Source organism: Hyaena hyaena, unplaced genomic scaffold, assembly GCF_003009895.1.
Source record: "Hyaena hyaena isolate Hyena2069 unplaced genomic scaffold, ASM300989v1 scaffold_479, whole genome shotgun sequence".
NCBI classification, from domain to species: Eukaryota; Metazoa; Chordata; class Mammalia; order Carnivora; family Hyaenidae; genus Hyaena; species Hyaena hyaena.
In genome coordinates this window covers 388,684-411,980 of record NW_024081107.1, presented here as the reverse complement: position 1 = coordinate 411,980, position 23,297 = coordinate 388,684, and the positions used below count along the sequence as shown (strand labels likewise).

Here is a 23,297-nt window from a genome sequence, read left to right as displayed (position 1 = left end):
ATTTCTGGGATCAACACGGTTCTCAACTGAATCAAATTTAGTAATGCTTGAAGATCTCCACAGCTTTCTTAACTTCATTGTTAAATTATTTAGTAATTAATTTGCCCTCCCAGGAACACCTGGCTGGCTTAACTGGTAGAGCATGAGACTCATAATCTCAGGGTTGTGAGTTCAAGTCTTGTGTTGGGTGGGGAGCCTAATAAATACATACATACACAAAACCCTCCCATACCTTCGCCAATTTCTCCAATATCTCAATTAATAATCAGGCAACTTTTTGTGAATGCATTAGTTGTTTTTTTCTCCTGTAATCTAAAAGTACAAACTAGGATGCAAACAAAGCTTTATTATATAAAAATGTTTATTTCTAGGTTGAGTCATATGAAATTGGTGGTAGTTAACTCTCCTGACCTAGAGAAATGGCAACCTCATATGATTCAATTTAAAGTAATATCTTCTACTAAAATTTTACCTGAATAATCATTCTTAAATTTTTATCTGGTTGGTAGTGTTTTTTGTACTATTTTTGTTAACTTAAATTGTGTGTACAGTTGATCAAGTTGGATTGTTTTATGTTTGTTACACAAACTTTTTTAAGTTTGAAAACGATGAAACATTTGGATAAATTTTTCTTCTAGCTGTTCACAATTACAAACATTCAGCTTAAAATTTCAAGACACTTTGAGTTTTCATTTTAGTGAAAAGGGTTAGCTCATGTGGATGCCCAAATATCACAGATGCTGTCAGGTGGTTTGTTGTGTTTGTACAGTGGCTTATGGTTATTTTTTTTCTGTTTGAAATTCCATCTCTTTTTATTTTCTGTATCATCCATCTCAAAAGAGTCCAGAGAAGACTGAAATATAACCAATTTTATTATTTCTGGATTCTTAAATGCAGTCACTCCATTCCAGGTAATTGGTTGATGCTTAGATTGAAGTGGAAAAACTAACTGGAATGTAGGATTTCTTAACATTGGTTCTCTTCTCCAGCAATTCCTTAGTGATCACTGCTGAAGTCTTCAATAAGCTGTGCTCTGTTGGTGATATTTAGAATGAGAGAGCTGTTACCTAATAGTGTTTACCTTTATGATAGCTGCTCCTGACTCAAGTGTAGTGTTCAGCTAAAGTCTGATCAGGCAGTTGTAACTGCAACTCATTGCTGAACTTTCCATCATTACTTTAAAGTTTCTTGGGAGAAGAGCACTTCTTCTTTTCTAGTAAAGGATGACGGGGAGAATATAAGAGAAAGGCACATTAGGTGCCATAGAAACTAATGTTGACTAATTCTCTTCCCCTTCCAGAGATAAATTCTGGCTATATAGTTGAACCCTTTTTCTCTGGCTAGAAATAGTCATAGGCACTTTAGAGGTCTCTTTGATATCCAAGGGGCTAGAGGGGTGCAGAGAAGGGTACTTTTTATTAGTTTTTTTTCTTCCTCTTTTTCAGACATTTAATAAATAATGCACTGAATTCAAATATATAACATCATGAATTGTGCTCATTGCAATGAAGATTGGTAAAGGGGTGCTCAATCTTTTTTTTAACTTTTAAAAGGTTTTATTATTTTGTTTTTAGAGAGAGAGAGGCAGAGAGACAGAGTACAGATGGGGGAGAGGAAGAGGGAGACACAAAATCCAAAGTCAGTTCCCGTCTCAAACTTGTGAACCACCAGATCATGATCTGAACTGAAGTCAGACACTCAACTGACTGAGGCACTCAAGCGCCCCTCAATCTTTTAAAAAAATGTAAAGCATCTGTATACTTAAAACAATGACTATGGAAATTAATGGTAATAAAAAGGCTCATGTTTATAAAGCACTTATTTTTCCAAACCATTTTTGTACTATGACTCATTGTGTCCCAAGTACAAAAATGTTTATTGTTTCCTTTCCTGAAGTAAGAAAGTTGGATAAAACTTTAGAAAGGTGCTTTTATCATAGAAGTTTTGTCTATCAAGATATAAGTGTTAAGGCTTCTCAGGGAAGGTCAAAGAAATGCCCAAAGGAATGAGTGTGAACCATGGAAATACTTGAGGCTAAGGGTACAATTTCATGTATCTTTCGATGGCACTTTCTACGTAAGTTTGGCATAAGTGCTGGCCTGTTTGCTCTTCCGTTTATTCCCTGAAGTTTCTTCAGTGTGTTCAGTGTGGTGTCTCCCAATTTTCTTACCCACTATGTTTAGTTGTGAGGAGGCCCTTGGATAAGATCAGACGTGGGAAGACAGGAGAAGCCATAATTTCTCTACTTCTCTGTCTGCCTTGGACAGCACCATGAACAATGATGAAGGAGTGTGGGGTGGACTGAAAATGAAGGGCAAGCTAGTGCACCCCACCCCCAGGTGGGATGTGTGTCATATTCCTCAGGTACTCTTGGCTGCCCAAGGACAAAGGAAAGGAAAAAAAAACAAATGGTTAACAGATACAGATGAGAGTCATAAAGGACATGAGTCTCCATAAATTTGCAAATATCTTCGTAAATTACAAGAAAAAGGCAATCTTAACAGCAGCCTAATCTCCAGAAACCTGTAAACTCAGTTTCCTGGAGCCCCAATATCACCTCTCCCCTAAATAGTGATCTGGGGAACAAAGGCAAGCAGGAAATGGCAGGTAAAATTAAATTTCCTTATAACTTGAAGCCCATTGACAGATAACTGGCGGCTGTCTTAATGTTAATGGTTTGCTAGAGGGAAAAATGAACTTAGCTTGATAATAGCAAGGCCCTCTCTCTTAGGAGTCCTCTTTAGCATATCAAAGTCCCTCTGGAGGCTTCCCTTTAACTTTACCTCCCTCATCATAGTATATAATGAGCCACTCTTCACAACCCCTTCACAACTCTCTGTGCCCACTGGTCCTGTCCAAGTGCTTTAATAAAGTCACCTTTTTGCATGAAAACTTCTTTAAGATTTCTTTCTTGGTTGTCTGCTCCAGAGCCCTAATCACCCCAAAACCTCATCACCAGTATCTGGGTCTTCCCCATGATTCAAGTTGCTGTTGGATGGTACCCCCTCAACCCTCCCCCCTGCCACCATGGTCCCACTTCCTATCTATCCTTGGCCCTCTTGTCAATGAAACTTTGTGTGCAGCTGTGAGAATGCAAAATGCTGCAGCTACTATGGAAAACAGTAGGGGTTTTTCTTAACAAACTGAGACTAGAACTACCATATGACCCAGCAATCCTACTTCTTGGTATTTACCTAAAAGAACTGAAATCAGAATCTCAAAGATGTTAGCACTTCCGTGTTTATTGCAGCATTATTGACAATAGCCAAGATGTGATAAAGACCTAAATGCCCATTAACAAGTGAATGAGTAAAGAAAATGTGATCTATACATATAATGGGACATCATTCATCTTTAGGAGATAAGGAAATTGTGCAATATGTACCAACATGGGTGAACTTTGAGGACATTTTGCAGAAGTGAAATAAATCAGTCACAGAAAGACACACATTGCCTGATTCCACTTAAATGAGGTATCAGAAGTAGCCAGATTCATAGAATGAGACACTAGAACTGTAGTTCTGGGAAGAGGGGGGATTGGTGAGCTACTGATTACCAGGTACAAAGTTTCAGTTAAGCAAGAGAAATAAGTTCTAGACATCTGCTATACAACATTGTCCCTACAGTCAACAGTATTATACCATATGATTAAAGGTTTGTTAGACGGATAGAAAATCACAAAGCTGTAACAAAACAGTATGGTACTGTCATAAAGGCAATATATAGATTAATGAAACAGAATAGAGAGCCCCCAAATAAACCATCACCTAAAACAGTATTTTTAATAGTTGAATAAGATTTTATTGCACTAATATACATCAATTATTTAATCTATTTCCTGTTTTGATAAGTAGACTATATTTTTTTTTCTATTTTCTGTATCTGCAGTTACATGTTCTTCTCTATTAGAGGCAAATGATATTTATATATTTGAGTAATAAAATTAGCTGCATTCCTTAGCTGTACTTGAAAACTTACTAAATGCCCAATAATGTTCTAGGTGTTACATAAATAATCATCTTTAAAAGATAATTATTGATAGTCTCATTTTATAGATTGGACATGGAGATTTAATGTAACTGCATAATTTGTTCTAAGTCATACTTCTAGTAAGTTGCTCAAATGAAATTTGTAGCAGGCAGAAATTTTTCCAAGCCTTTTCTGTTACTCCATTAAGCCTAAAACACTTTGGCCTTGAAAGTAAATTGAAAATAGTATAATTTCTATGAATCACAGACTTTGGGAATTAGAGCTATAATAAGATAACCACAAAACAAGAGCAACATGCACTGTTTCAGGACTTTTACAGTTATGTTATATTTTACTTTAGAAGTCGTTGACATACAGCTTCTTTATTTCATGGATAAGTAAGTTAAAGAAAAAAATGCACGTCACCACTTAAAGTCAAACTTGGGAAGTTAATGTCTTTATTCAAATGTCAAATAAATGTCAAACAAATGTCAAACACATATTCAAAGTGGACTTTCTTTCTGACTTCAAACACATGGTTCAATTTCAACTACATAATTGTACAACTTGAAACATGAATATTTGTGATGTTTAATGAGCTATAACGAGTATTACTCTTGTGATATTTTATTAAGTATAGTTGACAATGTTACATTAGTTTCAAGTGTACAACATAGTAATTCAACAACTTTATATGTTATTCTATGCTCACAAAAGTGTTGCTGTCACCATACAACACTATGACAACATTACTGACTAGATTCCCTATGCTATGCCTTTTATTCCCATGATGTAATCCTTCCGTAAGTGGAAGTCTGTATCTTCACTCCCATTCACCCATTTTGCCCATCTTCCCACAGCCCTTTCCTCTAGTAGCCATCAGTTTTCTTTATTTATAGGTCTGATTCTTAGTATTTGTTTTACATCTAATTTTTAGACTCCACATATGTGTGAAACCACATGGTATTTGCCTTTCTCAGTCTGATTTATTTCACTTAGTGTAATACCCTCTGCGTCTATCCATGTTATCTCCAACGGCATGATCTCATCCTTTTTTATGACTGTGTAATATCCCACTGTGTTATGTGTGCATGTGTGTGTACATCGTTATACATTCATCTATCAATGGACACTATGGTTGCTTTCATATTTTACCTATTATAAATAATGCTACAGTAAACATAGGGCTGCATGTATCTTTTTGAATTAGTTTTTATTTGGTAAACACCCAGTAGTGGAATTATTAGATCATATAGTATACCTATTTTGAAATTTTTGAGGAACCTCCATACTTTTTTCCACAGTGCCTATACCAATTTACATTTCCACCAACAGTGTCCTTTTTCTCCACATACTTGACAACACAGAAGATGAAGCTTTTGCATGGTAAAGGAAATGATCAACAAAAGCAAGCTACTAAATAGGAGAAGGTAATTGCACAGGATATATATGATAAGGGGTTAATATCCAAAATAGATAAAGAACTTATAAAACTCAACAGCAAACCCACAAACAATTATGTTACAAAATAGGCAGAGGGATTGAAAGGACATTTTTCCAAAGAAAAAATATATATGGCCAACAGATACATGCAAAGATGCTCAACATCACTAATCATCTGGGAAATGTAAATCAAAACCACAATGAGATATACCTTGCACCTGTCAGAATTGCAAATCAAAAAGACCAAAATTAACAAGTGTTGGTTAGAATGTGGAGAAACAGGAACTCTGTGATATTTCATTTATTTTTTTCAGTGAGCTATTTTGAATATCTACTTGCTACTGGTATAGGGATTAAAGAATGAAAAGAAAACAACAGCAACACACAAACTCTCAGAGGTCTTGAAAGACAGGTAAATGTTTATTGGGTACAGGAGTAGGGAAAAGAAGTCCTTGTCTTAACAAATACAATGAATAAAGTGTCTGAGCTTTGAAAAATGCATGGTGCATCAAAGAAATGGTGAGTAGAAACTACACCCATCTTAGATACACACTCGTATGCACATAAACATTTCTCCTATTTTTGAGTGTGCTTTTTGGGCCTCTTGTTTTCTGCCTGCTATTTTTATTTGAAATATATTTGAGAAATAACACTGGTTGAATTTATGATGTTGAGGTATGTTCCTTCTATCCCTCCTGTCTTGAGGTTTTTTATCAAGAAAGGATGCTGTATTCTGTTAAGTGCTTTTTCTGCACCTGTTGAAAGGATCATATGGTTCTTTTCCTTTCTTTCATTAATGTGGTGTATCTCACTGATGGATTTGAGAATATTGAACCAGACCTGCAGCCCAGGAATAAATCCCACTTGATCACAGTGTATAATTCTTTTAACGTACAGTTGAATGTGATTTGCTAGTATCTTGTTGAGAAGTTTTGCATCCAGGTTCATCAGGGATATTGGCCTGTAATTCTCCTTTTTAGTAGGGTTTTTATCTGGTTTGGGATAAAAAAAGAATGAAATCTTGCTATTTGCATCAATGTGAATGGAACTTACGTGTTTTATGCTAAGCAAAATAAGGCCAGAAGAGAAATACAAATATTAAATGATTTCACTCATATGTGGGCTTGAAGAAACACAACAGATGAACATAGTGGAAGGGATGGAAAAATAAGATAAAACAGGGAGGGAGGCAAGCCATAAGAGACTCTTAAATACAGAGAACAAACAGGGTTGCTGGAGGGGTGTTGGGTGGTAATGGGCTAAATGGGTAATGGAGATAAAGGAGAGTGCTTAGGGATGACTTCTGGGTGTTGCATATAAGTTATGAGTCACTGGGTTCTACTCCTGAAACCAGCACTATTGTATGTTAACCAGCTTATATTTAAAGACATTTAAAAAAAATTGTGTGAATTTAAGGTGTATAATACCTTAATTTCATACATCTGTATATTGTAATAATACTAATGTAGTGATAGTGCCTCTGTCATATCACATGGTTATTTCTTTTGTGTGTGTGTGTGTGTGGTGGGAATAATTATGATCCAGTCTCTCAGCACATTTGATGATTGTAATGTTTTCTGTATTCACTCTACTATGCATTAGCTCTCCAGGACTCATTTATCTACTAGTTATAAGTTTGTACCTTTTAACAAAACCTCTCGTATTCTCCCAACCCCAGCCCCTGAAAATTACCATTTTCCTCTTTGTTTTTACTGTTTTGTATTTTTAGTCTCCACATATGCATGATATCATATAGATCTTTCTGTTTTCTGATCTCTTTTTTTTTTTTTAATTTTTTTAATGTTTTATTTATTTCTAGGAGAGAGAGAGAGACAGCGTGAGCAGGGGTGGGTCAGAGAGAGAGGGAGTCACAGACTGAAACAGGCTCCAGGCTCCGAGCTGGCAGTTAGCACAGGGCCCGACGCGGGGCTCGAACCCACGAACCGCGAGATCATGACCTAAGCGAAAGTCGAACGCTTAACCGACTAAGCCACCCAGGCGCCCCTGATCTCTGTCTTTCTAAGTGGTTTCTCATCACAGCACAATGGACACTAACATATTTGTCTAAAGTTTTTTGTTTTGCCTTTATTATCCTTTTGTTTAAATTATTTTATTAGTCTACTTATTTATTCATTTTTAGAGAGAGAAAGAAGGGGACACAGAGAGAGAAAGGGAGAGAGAATCCCAAACAGGCTCCACACTTTCAGAGCAGAGCCAGGTGTAGGGCTCAGCTCGGACCCACAAACTGTGAGGTCATGACCTGAGCATCAAGACTGGGATGCTTAACCAACTGAGCCACTTAGTGATGCCTTACTTTTATTATCTTAGTATAATTAATTTTGATTAATCAGTGCTAATATTTTAATAGTATTTAATAATTTTTAAGATAGCTATCAAAATAATTTTATTCTATAACAGTATCTGTGGAGAAAATACTAGATATAAAATTAGAATACAAGACTTTGAGGTATTTATGGTCTAATTGTGAGGCTCAAAGGTGGGGCAGGCAAATGGGTATATCTTACTAGGTAATACTTTCCCTTTGGTTCTGTGATCTATGACGCTTCAAAGGCTTCTTTCAGCCAACCGTTAAGTGCCAGTGCATGAATCCCTCCCGTCCTTTTTCAGAAGTGCCACTAATAGTATAATTAATTTCTTGTTCTTAGTTTTACCGTCGTCTTTGTCATTAATTTATAGAATGGATCTACAATGCTCAATTACTACAAAGAAAAACCTCAAGAAAACTTCAAAGTAAAATATTGGGGGCTGTTATTGATCCTGATACCTGTAACTTCTCCTTAATAAATGCAAGTGGGAAAAGTCACTATGCCCTGTCCCTGAGTTTGTTCATCTGCTGTAATACCCTTCAGAGGTAATAGGGTTGGGATCTTCATTCAGTAACAAATGAGACATCAATATTGCGATGAAAGTGGGTTACATAATTCATGAAAAATCACTGAAAGGAAATGTGAACACTGAGTGTCTTTCCATTTGGTGGGTCAGGGTTTAAGGAATTAAGCTGTAACTAGAGAATTTAATTACTATTTAAAAGGCTGCTGCTGCTTTGCCTCAGGATGGCTCTTGCTGGTTTCTGGCTGATGATTTTCTCAGCCAGTGTTCTGCCTTCCAGCCTGAGTTGAAGTGGGATTATTTACAAATACTAGACATTTTAAAGTGCATTTTTGTTGACTGTAACAGATAAATATGAAGAATAAAATATAAATTTTTAATTATTTTTGATGTATACATTTTTATATATACCCTTATAGCTTGTTTTAGTGCATACACACGCACACACCCCCCCACACACACTTATTCATATATGTTTAATCTATCTTATTAATGTTTGTTAACCAAATGGTTCTGTTAACCAAATCCAATACACTGTCATTTAAAATATTATAGAAATCTCACCACACTCACAATGTGTGGCTGTAATTATATATAAATTTAATCGACATGATTTTTAATGCAACATCACTACATATTGGCTTTTTTTCTGATATAATTGCTAATCAGATGTATTTACTTGCTTCATTAGATCTAGTGCCACTATAGGTACGGTTTCTATTTTTTTTAACAACTATTTGCTAATAAACTACATTAGTAATGACTTCCCATCAGAGTATGATTACTTGAGCAAGGGCATATTTCTTTCCATAGAATTCAGGCTTTATTGACTTTGTGATATTCATGGGCATCTCTCTAGGTAAAACAACTTTTCTCAAAATAGGTTAAATTCTGATAACTTGAGTAAAGAATGGATTTTGTTTTTGTTTTTTGTTTTGCTTTAATCATTGGAGATGGATTTTGGGCCATCTCCAAGAAACTCTACATCTAAACATATTTGCACTGAGACCATTTAGAAAGTTGAAATGAATAATTATAAAGAAATTAGTCATTTGGATGTCTGCCAAAAAATTGGCGAAATAATGATTGGCTCTACAGAGATTTGGTACCGATGAATTAAAAACAAAACACAGACATACAAAAATCCTGAGTCCAGAGGTGGAAATATTTTCATTCAATTTGAGAATAAATAAAATATCTTTTTCCAATGGAAAAAAAATCAGTCTTTAACAATGGAAAACCATAAAATTAGACATATGAACCACTTTTTAAGAAGGGAATTATTTTTAGTTAAAGGAAAACTACAAAGCAAATGACTCTAACAATACTCATTTTAAATATCAAGTGTTTGTGCAGTAAAATATCTTATCTCTGCTGATAAAAAAAAAAAAGCCAAATTCACCACTGGTAAACTAAACTAGAAGTCTTGGTTACCTAAATAATCATGTTGGATATGGCCTAATAGAGAAAGATTTAATGGAACTATGTTTTTTTCTATTATATGTGACAGACTTTTTTCTTGTTTGGAAAGATAATTCTCTTGCTGTCAAATTTTGATTTTTTTATGTGAGCCTGCCATTTCCCATCTGAAATGCAAAACTTTGTATTTTCATAAAAATCAGAGTTTGTGAAAAATGTTAATTTGTTAAGAAATGGCATTAAACATAGTAAGTATAAAAGTAAATGTTTTGAATTATATCCTTTGCAATCAAGCAAAAGGAACTTTATAGTTTTTTAAATTATTTTCCTACTTAATTTGATTAGGATTTCATTCACTTTCACATTAAACCACAATTGTAGCTTAGTAAAAAGTGGTTTATTTCATTCAGTAAGAATTCCATGCATTGGCATTTGAGGGCTAGTACAGTAAGTGAATTATTCCATCAAAGAACAAAACTTATCCATTTTTCTGTTTAGCATTTTTAGTGAAATCTCTTCCATATCCACATTCCATAATAATAAAAGAAGACCAGAAGACTTAGGCTTATATTGGATTAGAAGAACTATGTCAAGGGTCATCTCTAGTTACTAGGGAGGCCGAGGTATTTGCATCAAAGTAGAAAAAGAAAAGGAGGGGTTGAAAGTTTATTGAGTGAACATATTTATGGCATCTGGCCACCTTCTACCTCTTTGACTATTCAACATGTATATACAATCTTTCTATCTCTATGTTTAAATAAAAGGAATTCATCTTCTTCCTTCCAAAGTAGGCAATCTCAAAATTTTACCCAGTTTCTGCAGTTAGCCTGAAGTCCATGATCTCTGGGTAGTCTCTCCATCAGATCCAGGTTTGGATCTTTGTGATGCTAGGTCTTACAAATTAAAGTCCTCTTCCTCCAAATTCCCAAAGTATTATTGTGATGAGAGAAAGAAATAAGGTAATACAAACTTAGAAATCTCATTCAGTAATAGGTAAGATATGACCATTTTTGGTACATTAGCAAATATAGAGTCCTACTGGCCAGGTACACTCAGGACTCTGTGATCCCAGTGGCAGAAATAGTTGCTTGGCTAACTAATCTGGTAGGCCCTTGTGGTTTCCAGATGAATTTCTTTTATCCATTTTCCTTCAGGTCCTTGATTCTACATCTGGGGACACCTTCCTTGTCCAATTTGTCAATGCCTATACTCTAAATAGCTACTGTGGAAAGTTTAAAGCAAATGAAAGCAGCTTCTAAAAATAACTAAAAGGATCTCATTTTGGTAGAACATATATACTAAAATCAGAACAATGCAGAAAAGATTAGCAGGGTTCTTGCATGAGGATGACATATAAATCAGTGAAGCACTAGATGTTGATGATAATCATCATGATGATCATGATGATGATATGAAGACTAAGGCATTTTCTTTAAATACAACTATAGCCAGCCTGAGGCATATTTGGTAATACTGTTGCCTGGAAAATACTTACCAGGATTCCAAGAAGATGGGCTTCAAGACAATTAATTTTAGGAGTAGCCAAATGGCCTGATAATTTTAACTCTTCACTATTGGCTCCTCTGCTCTAATTCCTTTCTCTTAACCTGATAGCTGCTGCCTCACTCTCTGCACAATAGTAAGTATGAAAAGGTGAGAATGCAATACCATGAATCTCAGCTTTGACACTAAATTCCCTTCAATCTCACTCAGAGTCTTCCTGAAGGAGTGTTTGAAAAGCCCAGAGACAACAATTTTATTTCTTTTTGAAGTTGTGCTTAGAGACCCCTGCTTGTTAAATATGCACTACATTTTTATGCACAGAAGCAGCTGGCTTTTCTCAACGTTGCAGGGTTCCAAATTATGATACCCTCAATTTATATTGCAGGACACAAGTACAGGGAGCCCTTTGGGCATCGCCATGCTTTCTTATATGTCTGCTTACAGACTGCCTAGTTTTAGTTTGAGTGCATCTCCACTTCAGTGCATGTTTGAAAGCAGCAACACTTAATAAGCACATGGCAACGTTACAAATTCTATTCCTACCATTCACATAATAAAAAAAGCTTTGTTTGCCATGTGGTCAGAGTCCCAAGGTATAGCAGCCAACAGTTTGACCAGCTGCTTTGTTATTGCATTTCAAAATGAATTGTCATTACAGACTGAGGCCATTAAATCTTCGCTGTCTGTCTCTAGCATCTCCTCCATGGTCAGTTCCACATAAGTTCTGTTATTGAAGCTCCCTTCATTGTTTAAAAATTACTACATTACTTAATATTCTTAGTTGGAAACAACAGAGTTCACTCTGGTTTATGAAGAAAAAAATTATTTCATACATTATTCGGTCGCACAAGACTTTTGGAGACGTCAAGTGCATTTGAAGCTATTGTAGAGAAACAATGTCCACTTATAACATAGGATTTCTTTGAAGAAAACAACATTGCCATCTTTGATCAGTACTTTTGCTACTCATAACTGAATACAAGAAACTCTGCCTCAAAATATTAAAGCCTCCAGCACTGTTTCCAAAAGAGCAAATTCTCAGAATAGAGCTCCTGTTTCACTTTGTTCAATTTCAAGTTCAGATCTTGCTTGAATGTGGGTCAAATATTTGGGCCATAGCTACAGTGGAATCTAGGAATGTGAGTTATCTGGCTTCAGTCTTTCTTGAGAAGATGAAGAACATGAAGGAGGAATGTAATCAAAATGGAAAGAGGATGTTCAGAGATGCCAAGCATCCATCTGTGATGATTCTCTGCCACACTATCTTGAACTAAATCTCTGGTTTTATATGCATTGCAAAATCCTCCTGCCATTTCCAGCATTTGCAACAGTAATCCTACCAGAATTGACTCTGCAGAGATAAAAATGTAAGTTTCTAACAGCTTAAACCTGAACCATAATAGCAAATAAAAATTGTTTATTTTTAAATATTCTTTAAAAATTCTTTAAAATATTTCCCAATATTTTTTGGGAAAGATAAAATAGGAACTGGCATGTCTTTATGAGAAAAAAAAAATAGAACCAGTGTTAGTAGTGTAAGATGTTAATAATAGAGGAATGTGTCTGGGGGACATGCAGAACACTCTATTCTCTTTGCAACTTTTCTCTGAATCTATAATTATTCTAATTTTAAAGGTTTACTTAATTAAAAAATGGAAATAAAGAATGAGAAATGCAGAAATTTTAAAATTCTTTTCAGCAAAATCACAAGAATAGGGGCACACCACTGATTATATTTGTTCTGAATCCATTATGTCACATGCAATTCATTTTGACATTAAGATAGGAAGAGTATGGTTGGGTGAATTAACCTCACTAAATCTCCAGTGTGTCTGTAGATTTAAAGGTACTCGATAAATAACTGCTACATGGGTGAATGAGCATATAGGTTTATGGGGTGAGGGAATGTTGAACTCCTGATGCTGTAATAAAAAATACAAACCAAATTAATGGAGAAAACAATGGAAATGTGAGCAATCAGTTAGAAGGTGTACTTACATCTGGTACAAAACAGGGAAACTATTTCTAATGGGAATTTGAAAAGAAAGATATTACAGTGTTGTCTCTCCAATTGGCATATATGTACACACATACATGCATAGAAACACAAAATGTATACGTATTTATAAATTATGTACAAGAAAAAGGAAATGTTATATATGTATGTGTATATATGTATACACATGTGTTATTACTGTTTTATATGGATTATTTGTGTGTGTTGTATATATATCATAAGCTAAAAATCCTTACCTTAAATTTATAACAAAGACTAGTACCTCAAAAGTTTATTCATAAAAATAAGACAGGATGTTTTGTTCTTGTGAGGTAACAGATTCTAGAAATATCTAACAGTATTTATTACCCAGAATTTGCTATTTATTATGCCTGTTATTTGCAGGTAAAAATTATATTAGATGTCTGTGTCCTAGGACATTCGTGAACTTTGGGATTTATTTTATCAAAAGGTGAAAAAATGATTTGTTTCTGCCTTTGTAACATTTTGCTTTTTAAGTTTATGGCGATGATAATTATTTTTACTGATATTCTAAGTTTTGTTTTTCTAAGAGTGACGCAAATGGGTTGGGAGCTGGGTTTTTTTTCTTACATTGATTTTTTTTTCTTTTGTGATAGCAAAGAAGTTAAAATCTGAGCTATTTTTAATACAAATTTTGGATAAAATGCTAAAGATTTCTCTATATCCTCACTACTGTAATTTCAGGTGTGTTCTCTCTGAAATTCTGAGTAGAGAGGAGACCCCTGTGCTGTCGTCTATTCCGACTATTCTTGGTGATTGAAAGTGGTTTGTTAGCTGCAGTAGATAAAGTATCATTGATTAATTCCTCTTACTTCCCCGTTATTTCTACCACATTGTAATAGTAAAATAGTTACCAAATTGGAGAATTCCTTTGATAAAACCTATCTGAGAATGATGACATTGTTTTTCCTTCATGCTGGAGACCTGCTCCAGCCAATCCAGGGGTCCCTGAAGGAAGGATGGTGTCAGAGAGAGAGAGAGAGAGCGCCCCGAGATCCTTTCTGACCACCAGGCAGGCATCTCTGCACTGTCGGTTTTGGTGTCTTTATTTATAAGTCAAACGATAACGTGAGATCAGAAAAAAGAATTTTTGCAATAGAAACTCTGATAAGATGCTTTGAAAAGTGTACAAAAGCAGGTTTTTCAGAAATATTCTTGCAGAATTACCTCATTCATAGTGAAGTTGAGTAAATCTTACAACTACAGAAATAACAGGATGCAGGATGTTCTTAGTGAAAAACAGGATGACATACTATTTGTTCTAAGTTAATAATTAGGACATAGGTTAGGATTAGGAAATAGGTTAAGTTGTATATAGATAGGCTAGGAGTCATTTGGTCTGGCTCACAAGAGGACGAATGTTTTTGAGCTGGTTAATAAGTTGTTTGTGGAAACTTTTTTGACTTGATTCTGAGTGTGTAAACACCATGGAGGCCCTAAATGTCTTAGCCTTTGTTTTGGGGTTATGTATTAGCTACTCTTATCCATCCTCATCCGAGCCACCAGTGTAAAGGAGGGTGTTTGTGGAAAGTAGGCCTTAGGGAGGGGACTGCCATACATCACCAGTTAGAAAAGGTCTAAGTATTAACTTAAGTTCCGTCCTTATCTGTTTCTAAACTCTAAATTACACTCTTTGTCTCAGGGCCAGGCTCAATTGTAACTCTTATGTTCTTAACCCCCTTTATTATTTAAGTCTTGGATCTACAAGGCCCATAGGAGGAGCCTTTTGACAATCATCCACAGAGCTTTCATCTAAAATCTCTTTTGAAGAGACAGGAATATGCTTTTCCTCATGAGGTATCTTTGTGGGGAATATCGGTCTGACTTGGAATATTGTGAGGCCTAGTCAATACCAGCAGGCTCATTTCCAACATGAGCCAGTAGTAGCAGGAGATACCAGTTTTCATTTCTCAAGGCAGGAGCTGTGCAAACACTGCCATTTTCTCACTGTGAATGTCAGTGAGGCCAGTGTGGCTCCCAGCACTTTCAATTATAATAGAGAACAATTTGTTTTGGCAAAACTTTGCATATCTTTAATGAATATTTTTTAGTGTTAGATGCATGGTAGAAACCATGTGAAGAATAAACATAGTAATAAACATAGGTCCTAACTTCAAAAATAACTCATGAAATAAGGACATAATATTAATGCCTACTGTACATCAAACACTTAAGTGTCTGTTACTGTACCAGCTGCTATAGGATGATATTTTACTTAATTTTCAAAAATATCTGCTAAGACCATTCATTACCCCCATTTTATAGAAAGAAATTGAGATTCATAAAGGCTAAGTCAGGTAGAAGTAGTTAGTACTTTTCAACCATATTAGACCTAATGACCCCTTTTATAGGATATAATTCATGATGACATTTTTATGCTGAAACAAAATAATATGTAATTTTCTGTATATAATTTCAAAAACAGCATAATCTAACAATAATACAAGGAAAATGTTTTGTAATGTATTCTAGTGTGTATTTTCATATAGTTGAGGATTGGATGTAACTAGAACACCTAATTTAGTAGATACATGCTTCATTTATTGGTAGAATTAGCATGTATGTGACTATCTCAACTGCAGACTAATGCAAATACTTTGATTCAAAAACTTTGAGTGATTTTGACAATGGGAATATAATTTCTCAAAGTGGAAAACAGTTCTTGGTAGAGTTCTGAAAAGTAACAATGACAAAATTTTCCTTTGAGTGGTGATTTACACATTAGCTGTTTTTTCCTAGGAAATTAAAAAAAAAAACACTTTTTTAAAGTTTATTTATGTATTTTGGGGAACCTGGGTGGCTCATTTGTTAAGCATCCAACTTCAGCTCAGGTCATGATCACACAGTCTGTGAGTTCCAGGTCCTCACCGGGCTCTGTGCTGACAGCTCAGAGCCTGGAGCCTGCTGCGGACTTTCTGTCTCTCTCTCTGCCCCTCTCCACTTGCTTACTCTCTCTCTCTCTATCTCTCTCTCTCTCTAAACTAAAAAAAAAATTACCAAAAAAAGTTTATTTATTTATTTTGAGAGAGAAAGGTTGTAAATAGGGGAGGGGCAGAGAGAGAGAGTCCCAGTCACGCCCTGCACTGGAACTTGAGCCTCTAACTCGTGAACCTGAGCCCAAGTCTGATGCTTAACTGACTGAGCCACCCAGGTGACCCAGAAATTTCAATGTCTTAAAATATGCAAAAGAGTTGGTGTTATTTTGTAAAAAATAAAGTCTCAAACTGAGGTGATCTTCAGCAGATTTTGCGTCTGAATACCTTTGTATCATTTCAAATCATTCAGGCTGTGCAATGGATGGTAAGGTGTCCAAATCCCTGGCCGAACCCATCTTATGCCATTAGTGCCCCTAAATATTTGTAACAATAAAATTCCAGAAATTGCCAAAGTGCTCTATATAAAGAGCTCTTCCTTTACATGGAAATAGTGGGGATATAATTTTCATATCACCATGTCATATTCCAAACTTTTTTCTTAAATGTGCCATATTATTTTGCCTCCTAGGTTAATGGAAGAGAGAGCATACTCTCAAGAGTTCTTAAGTATGTTTTATGCCATTAGTCCATTTGGCAGTCTGGTGAAAAATACGGACTCTTTTAAAACAATGTATTTTAGGGGCGCCTGCGTGGCTTAGTTAAGCGTCCGACTTTCGCTTAGGTCATGATCTCGCGGTTTATGGGTTTGAGCCCCGCGTCGGGCTCTGTGCTGACTGCCAGCTCAGAGCCTGGAGCCTATTTCAGAGTCTGTGTCTCCCTCTCTCTCTGACCCTCCCCTGCTCACGCTGTCTCTCTCTCTCTCTCTCTCTCTCCTGGAAATAAATAAAAATATTTAAAAAAAAAAAACAATGTATTTTAAATGCCTGAAATAAAATAGGTAGAACTGAAAATAAAATTATTTTAGAAATACTTTTAGTTACAAATAATATTACAAGGTTAATAACATTTGTGATGCTACATGTAAATATCTGTGGTTTTATTAGTGATAAAATAACTCCAGGTATTGATAACACTGCTCTGGCTTATTGTTTATGTTCATAATTGAAGGAAAATAAAGATGAAGTTATTTTATTATTCTTTTTTTCTTCAAGTTTTTATTGAAATTTCATTTAGTTAACATACAGTGTAATATTAGTTTCATATGTAGAATTTAGTGATTCACCATTTATATACAAGAACCGGTGCTCATCACATGTGCCCTCCTTAATACCCATCACCCATTTAACCCTACCTCTGCCCACCTCCCCTTCAGCAACCCTCAGTTCTCTGTAGTTAAGGGTCTGTTTTCCAATTTGCCTCTTATTTTTTATCCCCTATATTCATTTGTTTTGATTCTTAAATTCCTCACATGAGTGAAATCATATAGTATTTGTCTTTCTCTGACTTATTTTTATTAGCATAATACTTTCTAGTTCTGTCCATGTCAGTGCAGGTGGCAAGATTTCATTCTTTTTAATAGCCAAGTAATACTCCATTGTGTATATATATTTCACATCTTCCATCTCCATTCATTATTTGATGGACATTTGGGCTCTTTCCATAATTTGGCTATTGTTGATACTGCTGCTATAAATATCAGGGTGCATGTGACCTTTGAATCAGCATTTTTTGTATCCTTTGGGTAAATGCCTACTAGCGCACTTGCTGTATCATAGTAAAGTAGTTCTATTTTTTAATTTTTTGAGAAACCGCCATATTGTTTTCCAGGATGGCTACACCAGTTTGCGTTCCCAGCAACAGTGTAAGAGGGTTCCCCTTACTCCACATCATCATCAACATTGTTGTTTCCTGTGTTGTTAATTTTAGCCATTCTGACAGATGCAAGGTGATACCTCATTATGGTTTTGATTTGCATTTTCTTGATGATGAGTGATGTTGAGTATTTTTTCATGTGTCTGTTGGCCATCTGTATGTCTTCTTTGGAAAAATGCCTGTTAATGTCTTCTGCCCATTTTTAACTGGATTATTTGTTTCTGTCATGTGGAGTTTTATGAGTTTTTTATATATTTTGGATGCTCAGAATTTGTCCACTGACCCCAGGTTGAAAATCCTTATGCTTGAATGAATGCATGTGCACAAAAAATTGGAGCTCATCATTGATCACCCTAACTGGATCAATAGCTACAAAAACAGTTATAGAGAACAGGTGACTAGCTGCTGATGCTTAAACATTGATTTGTTAGCAGACAGAGAAGTATAGAGAAAAGTGTATACAAAGCAATAGGGTCAGGAAACACGTGGGCAACACTAACATAGTACATGTGGGCTTCAACAAGAGTAGGTAGAGGAAACCTGGAAATGAGGAATGGATTAAATATTCTTAACAACAGAAGAATTTTGCTCTAATTCTAATTGATTTAACAATATCGTATACACTTATTGGGGTTTTTAGTTTATTAAGTACTTGCACATAGCTGTATTCTCATTTTTACTCTGTGACATCCATTTTCTTAACAGCTATAACAATATAGTTATCTTTAAGTTGATGGTGCAGTATTTTCTGAGCATGTATATGTTTTTATAGACAACCATTGCAAACAGGAAATATAGAGAAAATACACCAAAGATTTTTGACCCATATTTGATGATATCTAGTTCAGTTAAAGGAAATATGATGGAATAGGGTGTGATTTCCCCTATTAACATCACTTAACTAATGCAATATTTTTCAATATCCCTGACACCTGCAACATCCTGTAGATGGAATGTGTCTGTGGGAAATCTCATTTATTAGATAATATACCCTGCCTTTCTGGATTAGACAGATTTAAAATAAGTTGCCGGGCATGTGGGTGGCTCAGTCAGTTAAGCATCTGACATGGTCATGATCTCATCGTTTGTGAGTTCGAGCTCCCATTTGGGCTCTGTGTTGACTCTCAATCTCTCTCAAAAATAAACATTAAAAAATTATATATAAAATCATTTGCTAAATTCAAATGCCATTTAGAGCAGTTACTAATGGTTGCTAACTTATCCACATTTATTTTCAGTGAGTGCCATAACTCCACAGATCGAATCAAAGTCAGAGTGTGGGATGAAGATGACGACATTAAATCCAGAGTCAAGCAACATTTCAAAAAGGAGTCAGATGATTTTTTGGGACAAACAATTGTAGAAGTGAGGACTCTGAGTGGAGAGATGGATGTCTGGTACAACTTAGGTGACTATTTTTAAATCTACTTGAAAAACAGTTAAAAAAATTTCAGAATATCTGTGGCATGTATTATATTCCAATATAAGTAAAAAAAATCAATGTTTTCTACAACATTCTGCTGAAATATTTATTCCAATCAAGTATCACTGAAAGATGTTGGTAAATTTGAGATTAAGAGAGAAAGTCTTTAAAAAAAATCAATTGGGTGTCTTTTAGGGGGAAAATATCCCATTCTTGATTTTAATTTATGAATACAGCTTCAAAATCTTTGCCAAATGTATAGGAAAAATACATACGACTTTATGCTGTTTGGTTTTTCCCCCTTTCGTCACTTAGTGAAAATTTAGTGATAAAGAGAAAGTATATTTTGGATATCTTTTGAATGATGGTATAAAAGTAGACTCTCGTTGGCAAAGCCAAATTTATATGTGGGGACTTATATTTACTCTGGTGACAAAGATTGAGAATATGTTTAGTTGGCATGACTTTTTAAGTGAAATTTTATTATGGAACCAAGAATTAAATGAAGTTTTATTTTGAATTTTACAGTAATTGAATAATAACCTAGAATCTTCAGTGCTGATTTAATATTAGTAAAAATATATGTATCAGCTTAGTTTCTATAAAGGACATGATCCATAATACTTGTTTTAAAATTTTTTGTTTGCCTATAGTTGATACACAATGTTACATTAGTTTCAGGTGTACAACATAGTGATTCAACAGTTGTGTATGTTATTGCCATGCTCACACATATATATGTAGCTACCATCTATCACCATGCAACACTATTACAATATCTTTGACTATATTCCCTATGCTATAACTTTTAGTCCCATAACTTACTCCATAACTAGAAACCTGTTTCTCTTATTCCCATTCACATATTTTGCCCATTCCCCCAGCCCCACTCACTCATATGTAGAATCTAAAAATAAGAATAAACAAAAAAGTAGAATCAGATCTATAAATAAGGAGAACAAACTGGTGGTTGCCAGATTCACAATGTTTTAGTCATATCATCTGATATGTTTTAATTAAATTTTAAGGGCTTGTTGAGAATCAAAGAAGACTTTACCCAGTCCCAGCATTACAAAGAATTTTCATTCAGGATATCAATATATTGTAGAAAATCAGAGTGCTTTTGGCTTTTTGAAAACCCGCATACTTCAAGTAATGTAATATTTGACAAAGTAAAGGGATAAAGTCATAGAACAAATGAAACCCTAAAATATGTAATAATTTTAAAGAAAGAAAGATATATAACTTATCTGGATACAAATTACTCAAGCTAGACTAAGAACCCAATATTAAAATATATTTTAAAGAAATCTTCCTTAAAGAAAATTGGTGCTTCTACATTATTGATGCAATTTTTAGTTCAGTTAAAGTGATCATCCCCCTGTATCTTATTTATACTATAAGACAATCTTATATATGAAAACAGAGATGTTAGACAAAGTAAACTTTAGGCCATTAGTTCTGCACAATACTCACAGATTGTCTTGTACAGTGGTTTACCTATACATAGACTTTTTTTTTGTAGTACATAAGCATGACCTTGTGAAGAAGTTTGAATTCAAAACAAATTCTTTAAATTGTTCTTTTTACAAAAGAGCAATTCTTTTGATGTTCTTTGCTTCCTGTCAAATGTCTTCTGACATGAGTGTATACAGTTTGCCAAGGAGCTTGAATGAACTATTAGTAAAATCAGTAAAAATCAAGCTCTTTGGCCAGAATTGTCCTCCTATCTATGGGGATGAAGATATAATGCAACAGGAGAGGGAAATCTTTGTGTGTTCACCATCAATTTGTATGTTTTGTGTCCTCATTGCTGATGTTGGGAGTTTTAGGAGAGGAAGAACAAGAAAGGGTGGAAGGCTGAGAAGGACAAGTTTTAAATTTACGTAAAACCCCTCAGTAGGTTCAATTGACATAAGTACCATATTTGTGCTATTTGTACAATGTTCCTCTTTCATCACATGGAATTTTTTCTACCATGCGGGCAGGAACTTGACCAAAAATCCTGGGAGTCTAAGGAGAGCCTGTGTCCCATGATCAATAGGAATGATGATAGTTAAAGAACCAGGGTGCCTGGGTGGCTCAGTTGGTTAAGCGCCCAACTTCAGCTCAGGTCATGAGATCACGTTCCATGAGTTGGGGCCCTGTGTTGGGCTCTATGCTGACAGCTCAGAGCCTGGAGTCTGATTTGGATTCTGTGTCTCCCTCTCTCACTGCCCCTCCCCTGACTCACACTCTGTCTTTTTCTGTCTCTCAAAAAAGAATAAATGTAAAAAAAAATTTTTTTAAGAAAAAAAAACCAGAAATGCTCCTCTGGGACTCTGGACAGAGGTCTGTGACAAAAAGATTCCAGGACTTGCATTTCTTTTGGCCCAGCGGGCAACTTTAATATTTGTTGAGAATCAACTATCTCCCAGACAATAAGAGAAACTCTGATGATCCTGGCACTCCTAGGAGAAGAATATTCATAACATAATGAGTATTAAATATTAACAGTGAAAGGTCAGCAGACATTCTACCACAAGAAAGCTGACTTTGTGGTTTAACTGTGTCTTTTATGACTAAAAATATAGTTCTGCTTAGAAAGAGGGTCAGTAAGTCTTCACTTTCTCTGTCACTCTACCTCCTTATGTTTTATTTGTGAAAAGGATCAGCTTGCCTCTTTTTATTTCATCTGTAAAGTAGATGTCAAATGTAGGTCTTTTGTGTACATTTACCCTCTAGGGATTTTGTGATTATGCTTCCCCCCACTCTTAACTCTACTGATCAGTTCATATTGAATACACATGTACATTATTTAACTGAATTGATTTCATATTGATCCCATCCAAATAAATAGCAGGCCTTTATGAATTAGTAGGTCTTTATGAATCACTGATGAGAAAACTATTAATAAATTTTTTGTTAGAGCTCTGACTCATCTTTTCAAGCACAGAATGAGAAGTGAAAGCTCTTAGATAAAATAGTTTTCTGGTTAATTGTAGTTTTAAGTTATCTTGCTTTTCATTGCCAAATAATTTCATTTTATAAACTGATCGAGTACACAGAAATTTGTATCAGAATGACAGGATCTCCTGATTAACCTTTCTTGTTTGATGATCTATAACACCATTTGGCACTTAGTCACATAATAGGCACATTATTTTAAATTGTGTTTCCAAGAATCATAATGGGTAGTTAATCATCAAACTTGACCTAGAAAAGTGGCTTTAGCAGTGCAAGCCTTTTTTTTTTTTTCTAGGAGAGAGAGAGAGAGACAGCGTGAGCAGGGAAGGGTCAGAGAGAGGGAGACACAGAAGTGCAAGCCTTTTTTAAGCTTTGGAAATATTCTATGAAAAATATGGTATTTCCAAAAATGACTCACTACTTTTTTCCCTCATCAGAGAAACGAACAGATAAGTCAGCTGTATCTGGGGCCATTAGATTGAAAATCAACGTGGAGATAAAAGGAGAGGAGAAGGTTGCCCCATATCATATACAATATACATGTTTACATGAGGTAAGTCAATTGAATTGTACTAATAATAAAACCAATAAAAGAAATAAGCCTTTATGGATCATACAAAAAGGTATTTGGTTTAAAAATGTAATTGAATTAGGTTTGTGGAATTGTTCCTCGAGTTCTGACCCTATACAATAACACATGATGTGGTAAGGTATCATGTGGCCTATGTACTGCTCTCTGAAGAGTGAAAAGATATCCTCTAACGAGAGCTAGAACAAACACATGAGGCAAGTATTAACAAGTAAGACAATAAGATAATGATGAATAAGTAGACCAAAAATGAATAAAAATATTGAAAGTATTCATTGAAAAGTAAGTCTTGAAAAACATTTTGGAAGCATTAAACATATAGTACTTTAGTAATGCAGGAGCGCATCCAAATATTATTTTTGAGAACAC

The 23,297-nt window shown here is 35.0% G+C and overlaps 1 protein-coding gene and 2 non-coding genes across 4 annotated transcripts in view; all 3 read left to right on the top strand.

The window, feature by feature from the left end:
* Positions 1-23,297, top strand: part of UNC13C (unc-13 homolog C) — a 564,606-nt gene that overhangs the window by 256,181 nt on the left and 285,128 nt on the right. For both annotated transcript variants that reach the window (XM_039254229.1, XM_039254228.1), the window contains 2 exons: positions 19,209-19,378; positions 22,777-22,892. In XM_039254229.1, coding sequence (XP_039110160.1) covers positions 19,209-19,378; positions 22,777-22,892 — 286 coding nt within the window. The remainder of the gene's footprint in view (positions 1-19,208; positions 19,379-22,776; positions 22,893-23,297) is intronic.
* TRNAM-CAU lies at positions 118-190 on the top strand. The gene has a single exon. It is a non-coding gene; the product is annotated as a tRNA-Met (tRNA).
* Positions 10,960-11,062, top strand: LOC120246608. Its single transcript, XR_005532087.1, has one exon. It is a non-coding gene; the product is annotated as a U6 spliceosomal RNA (small nuclear RNA).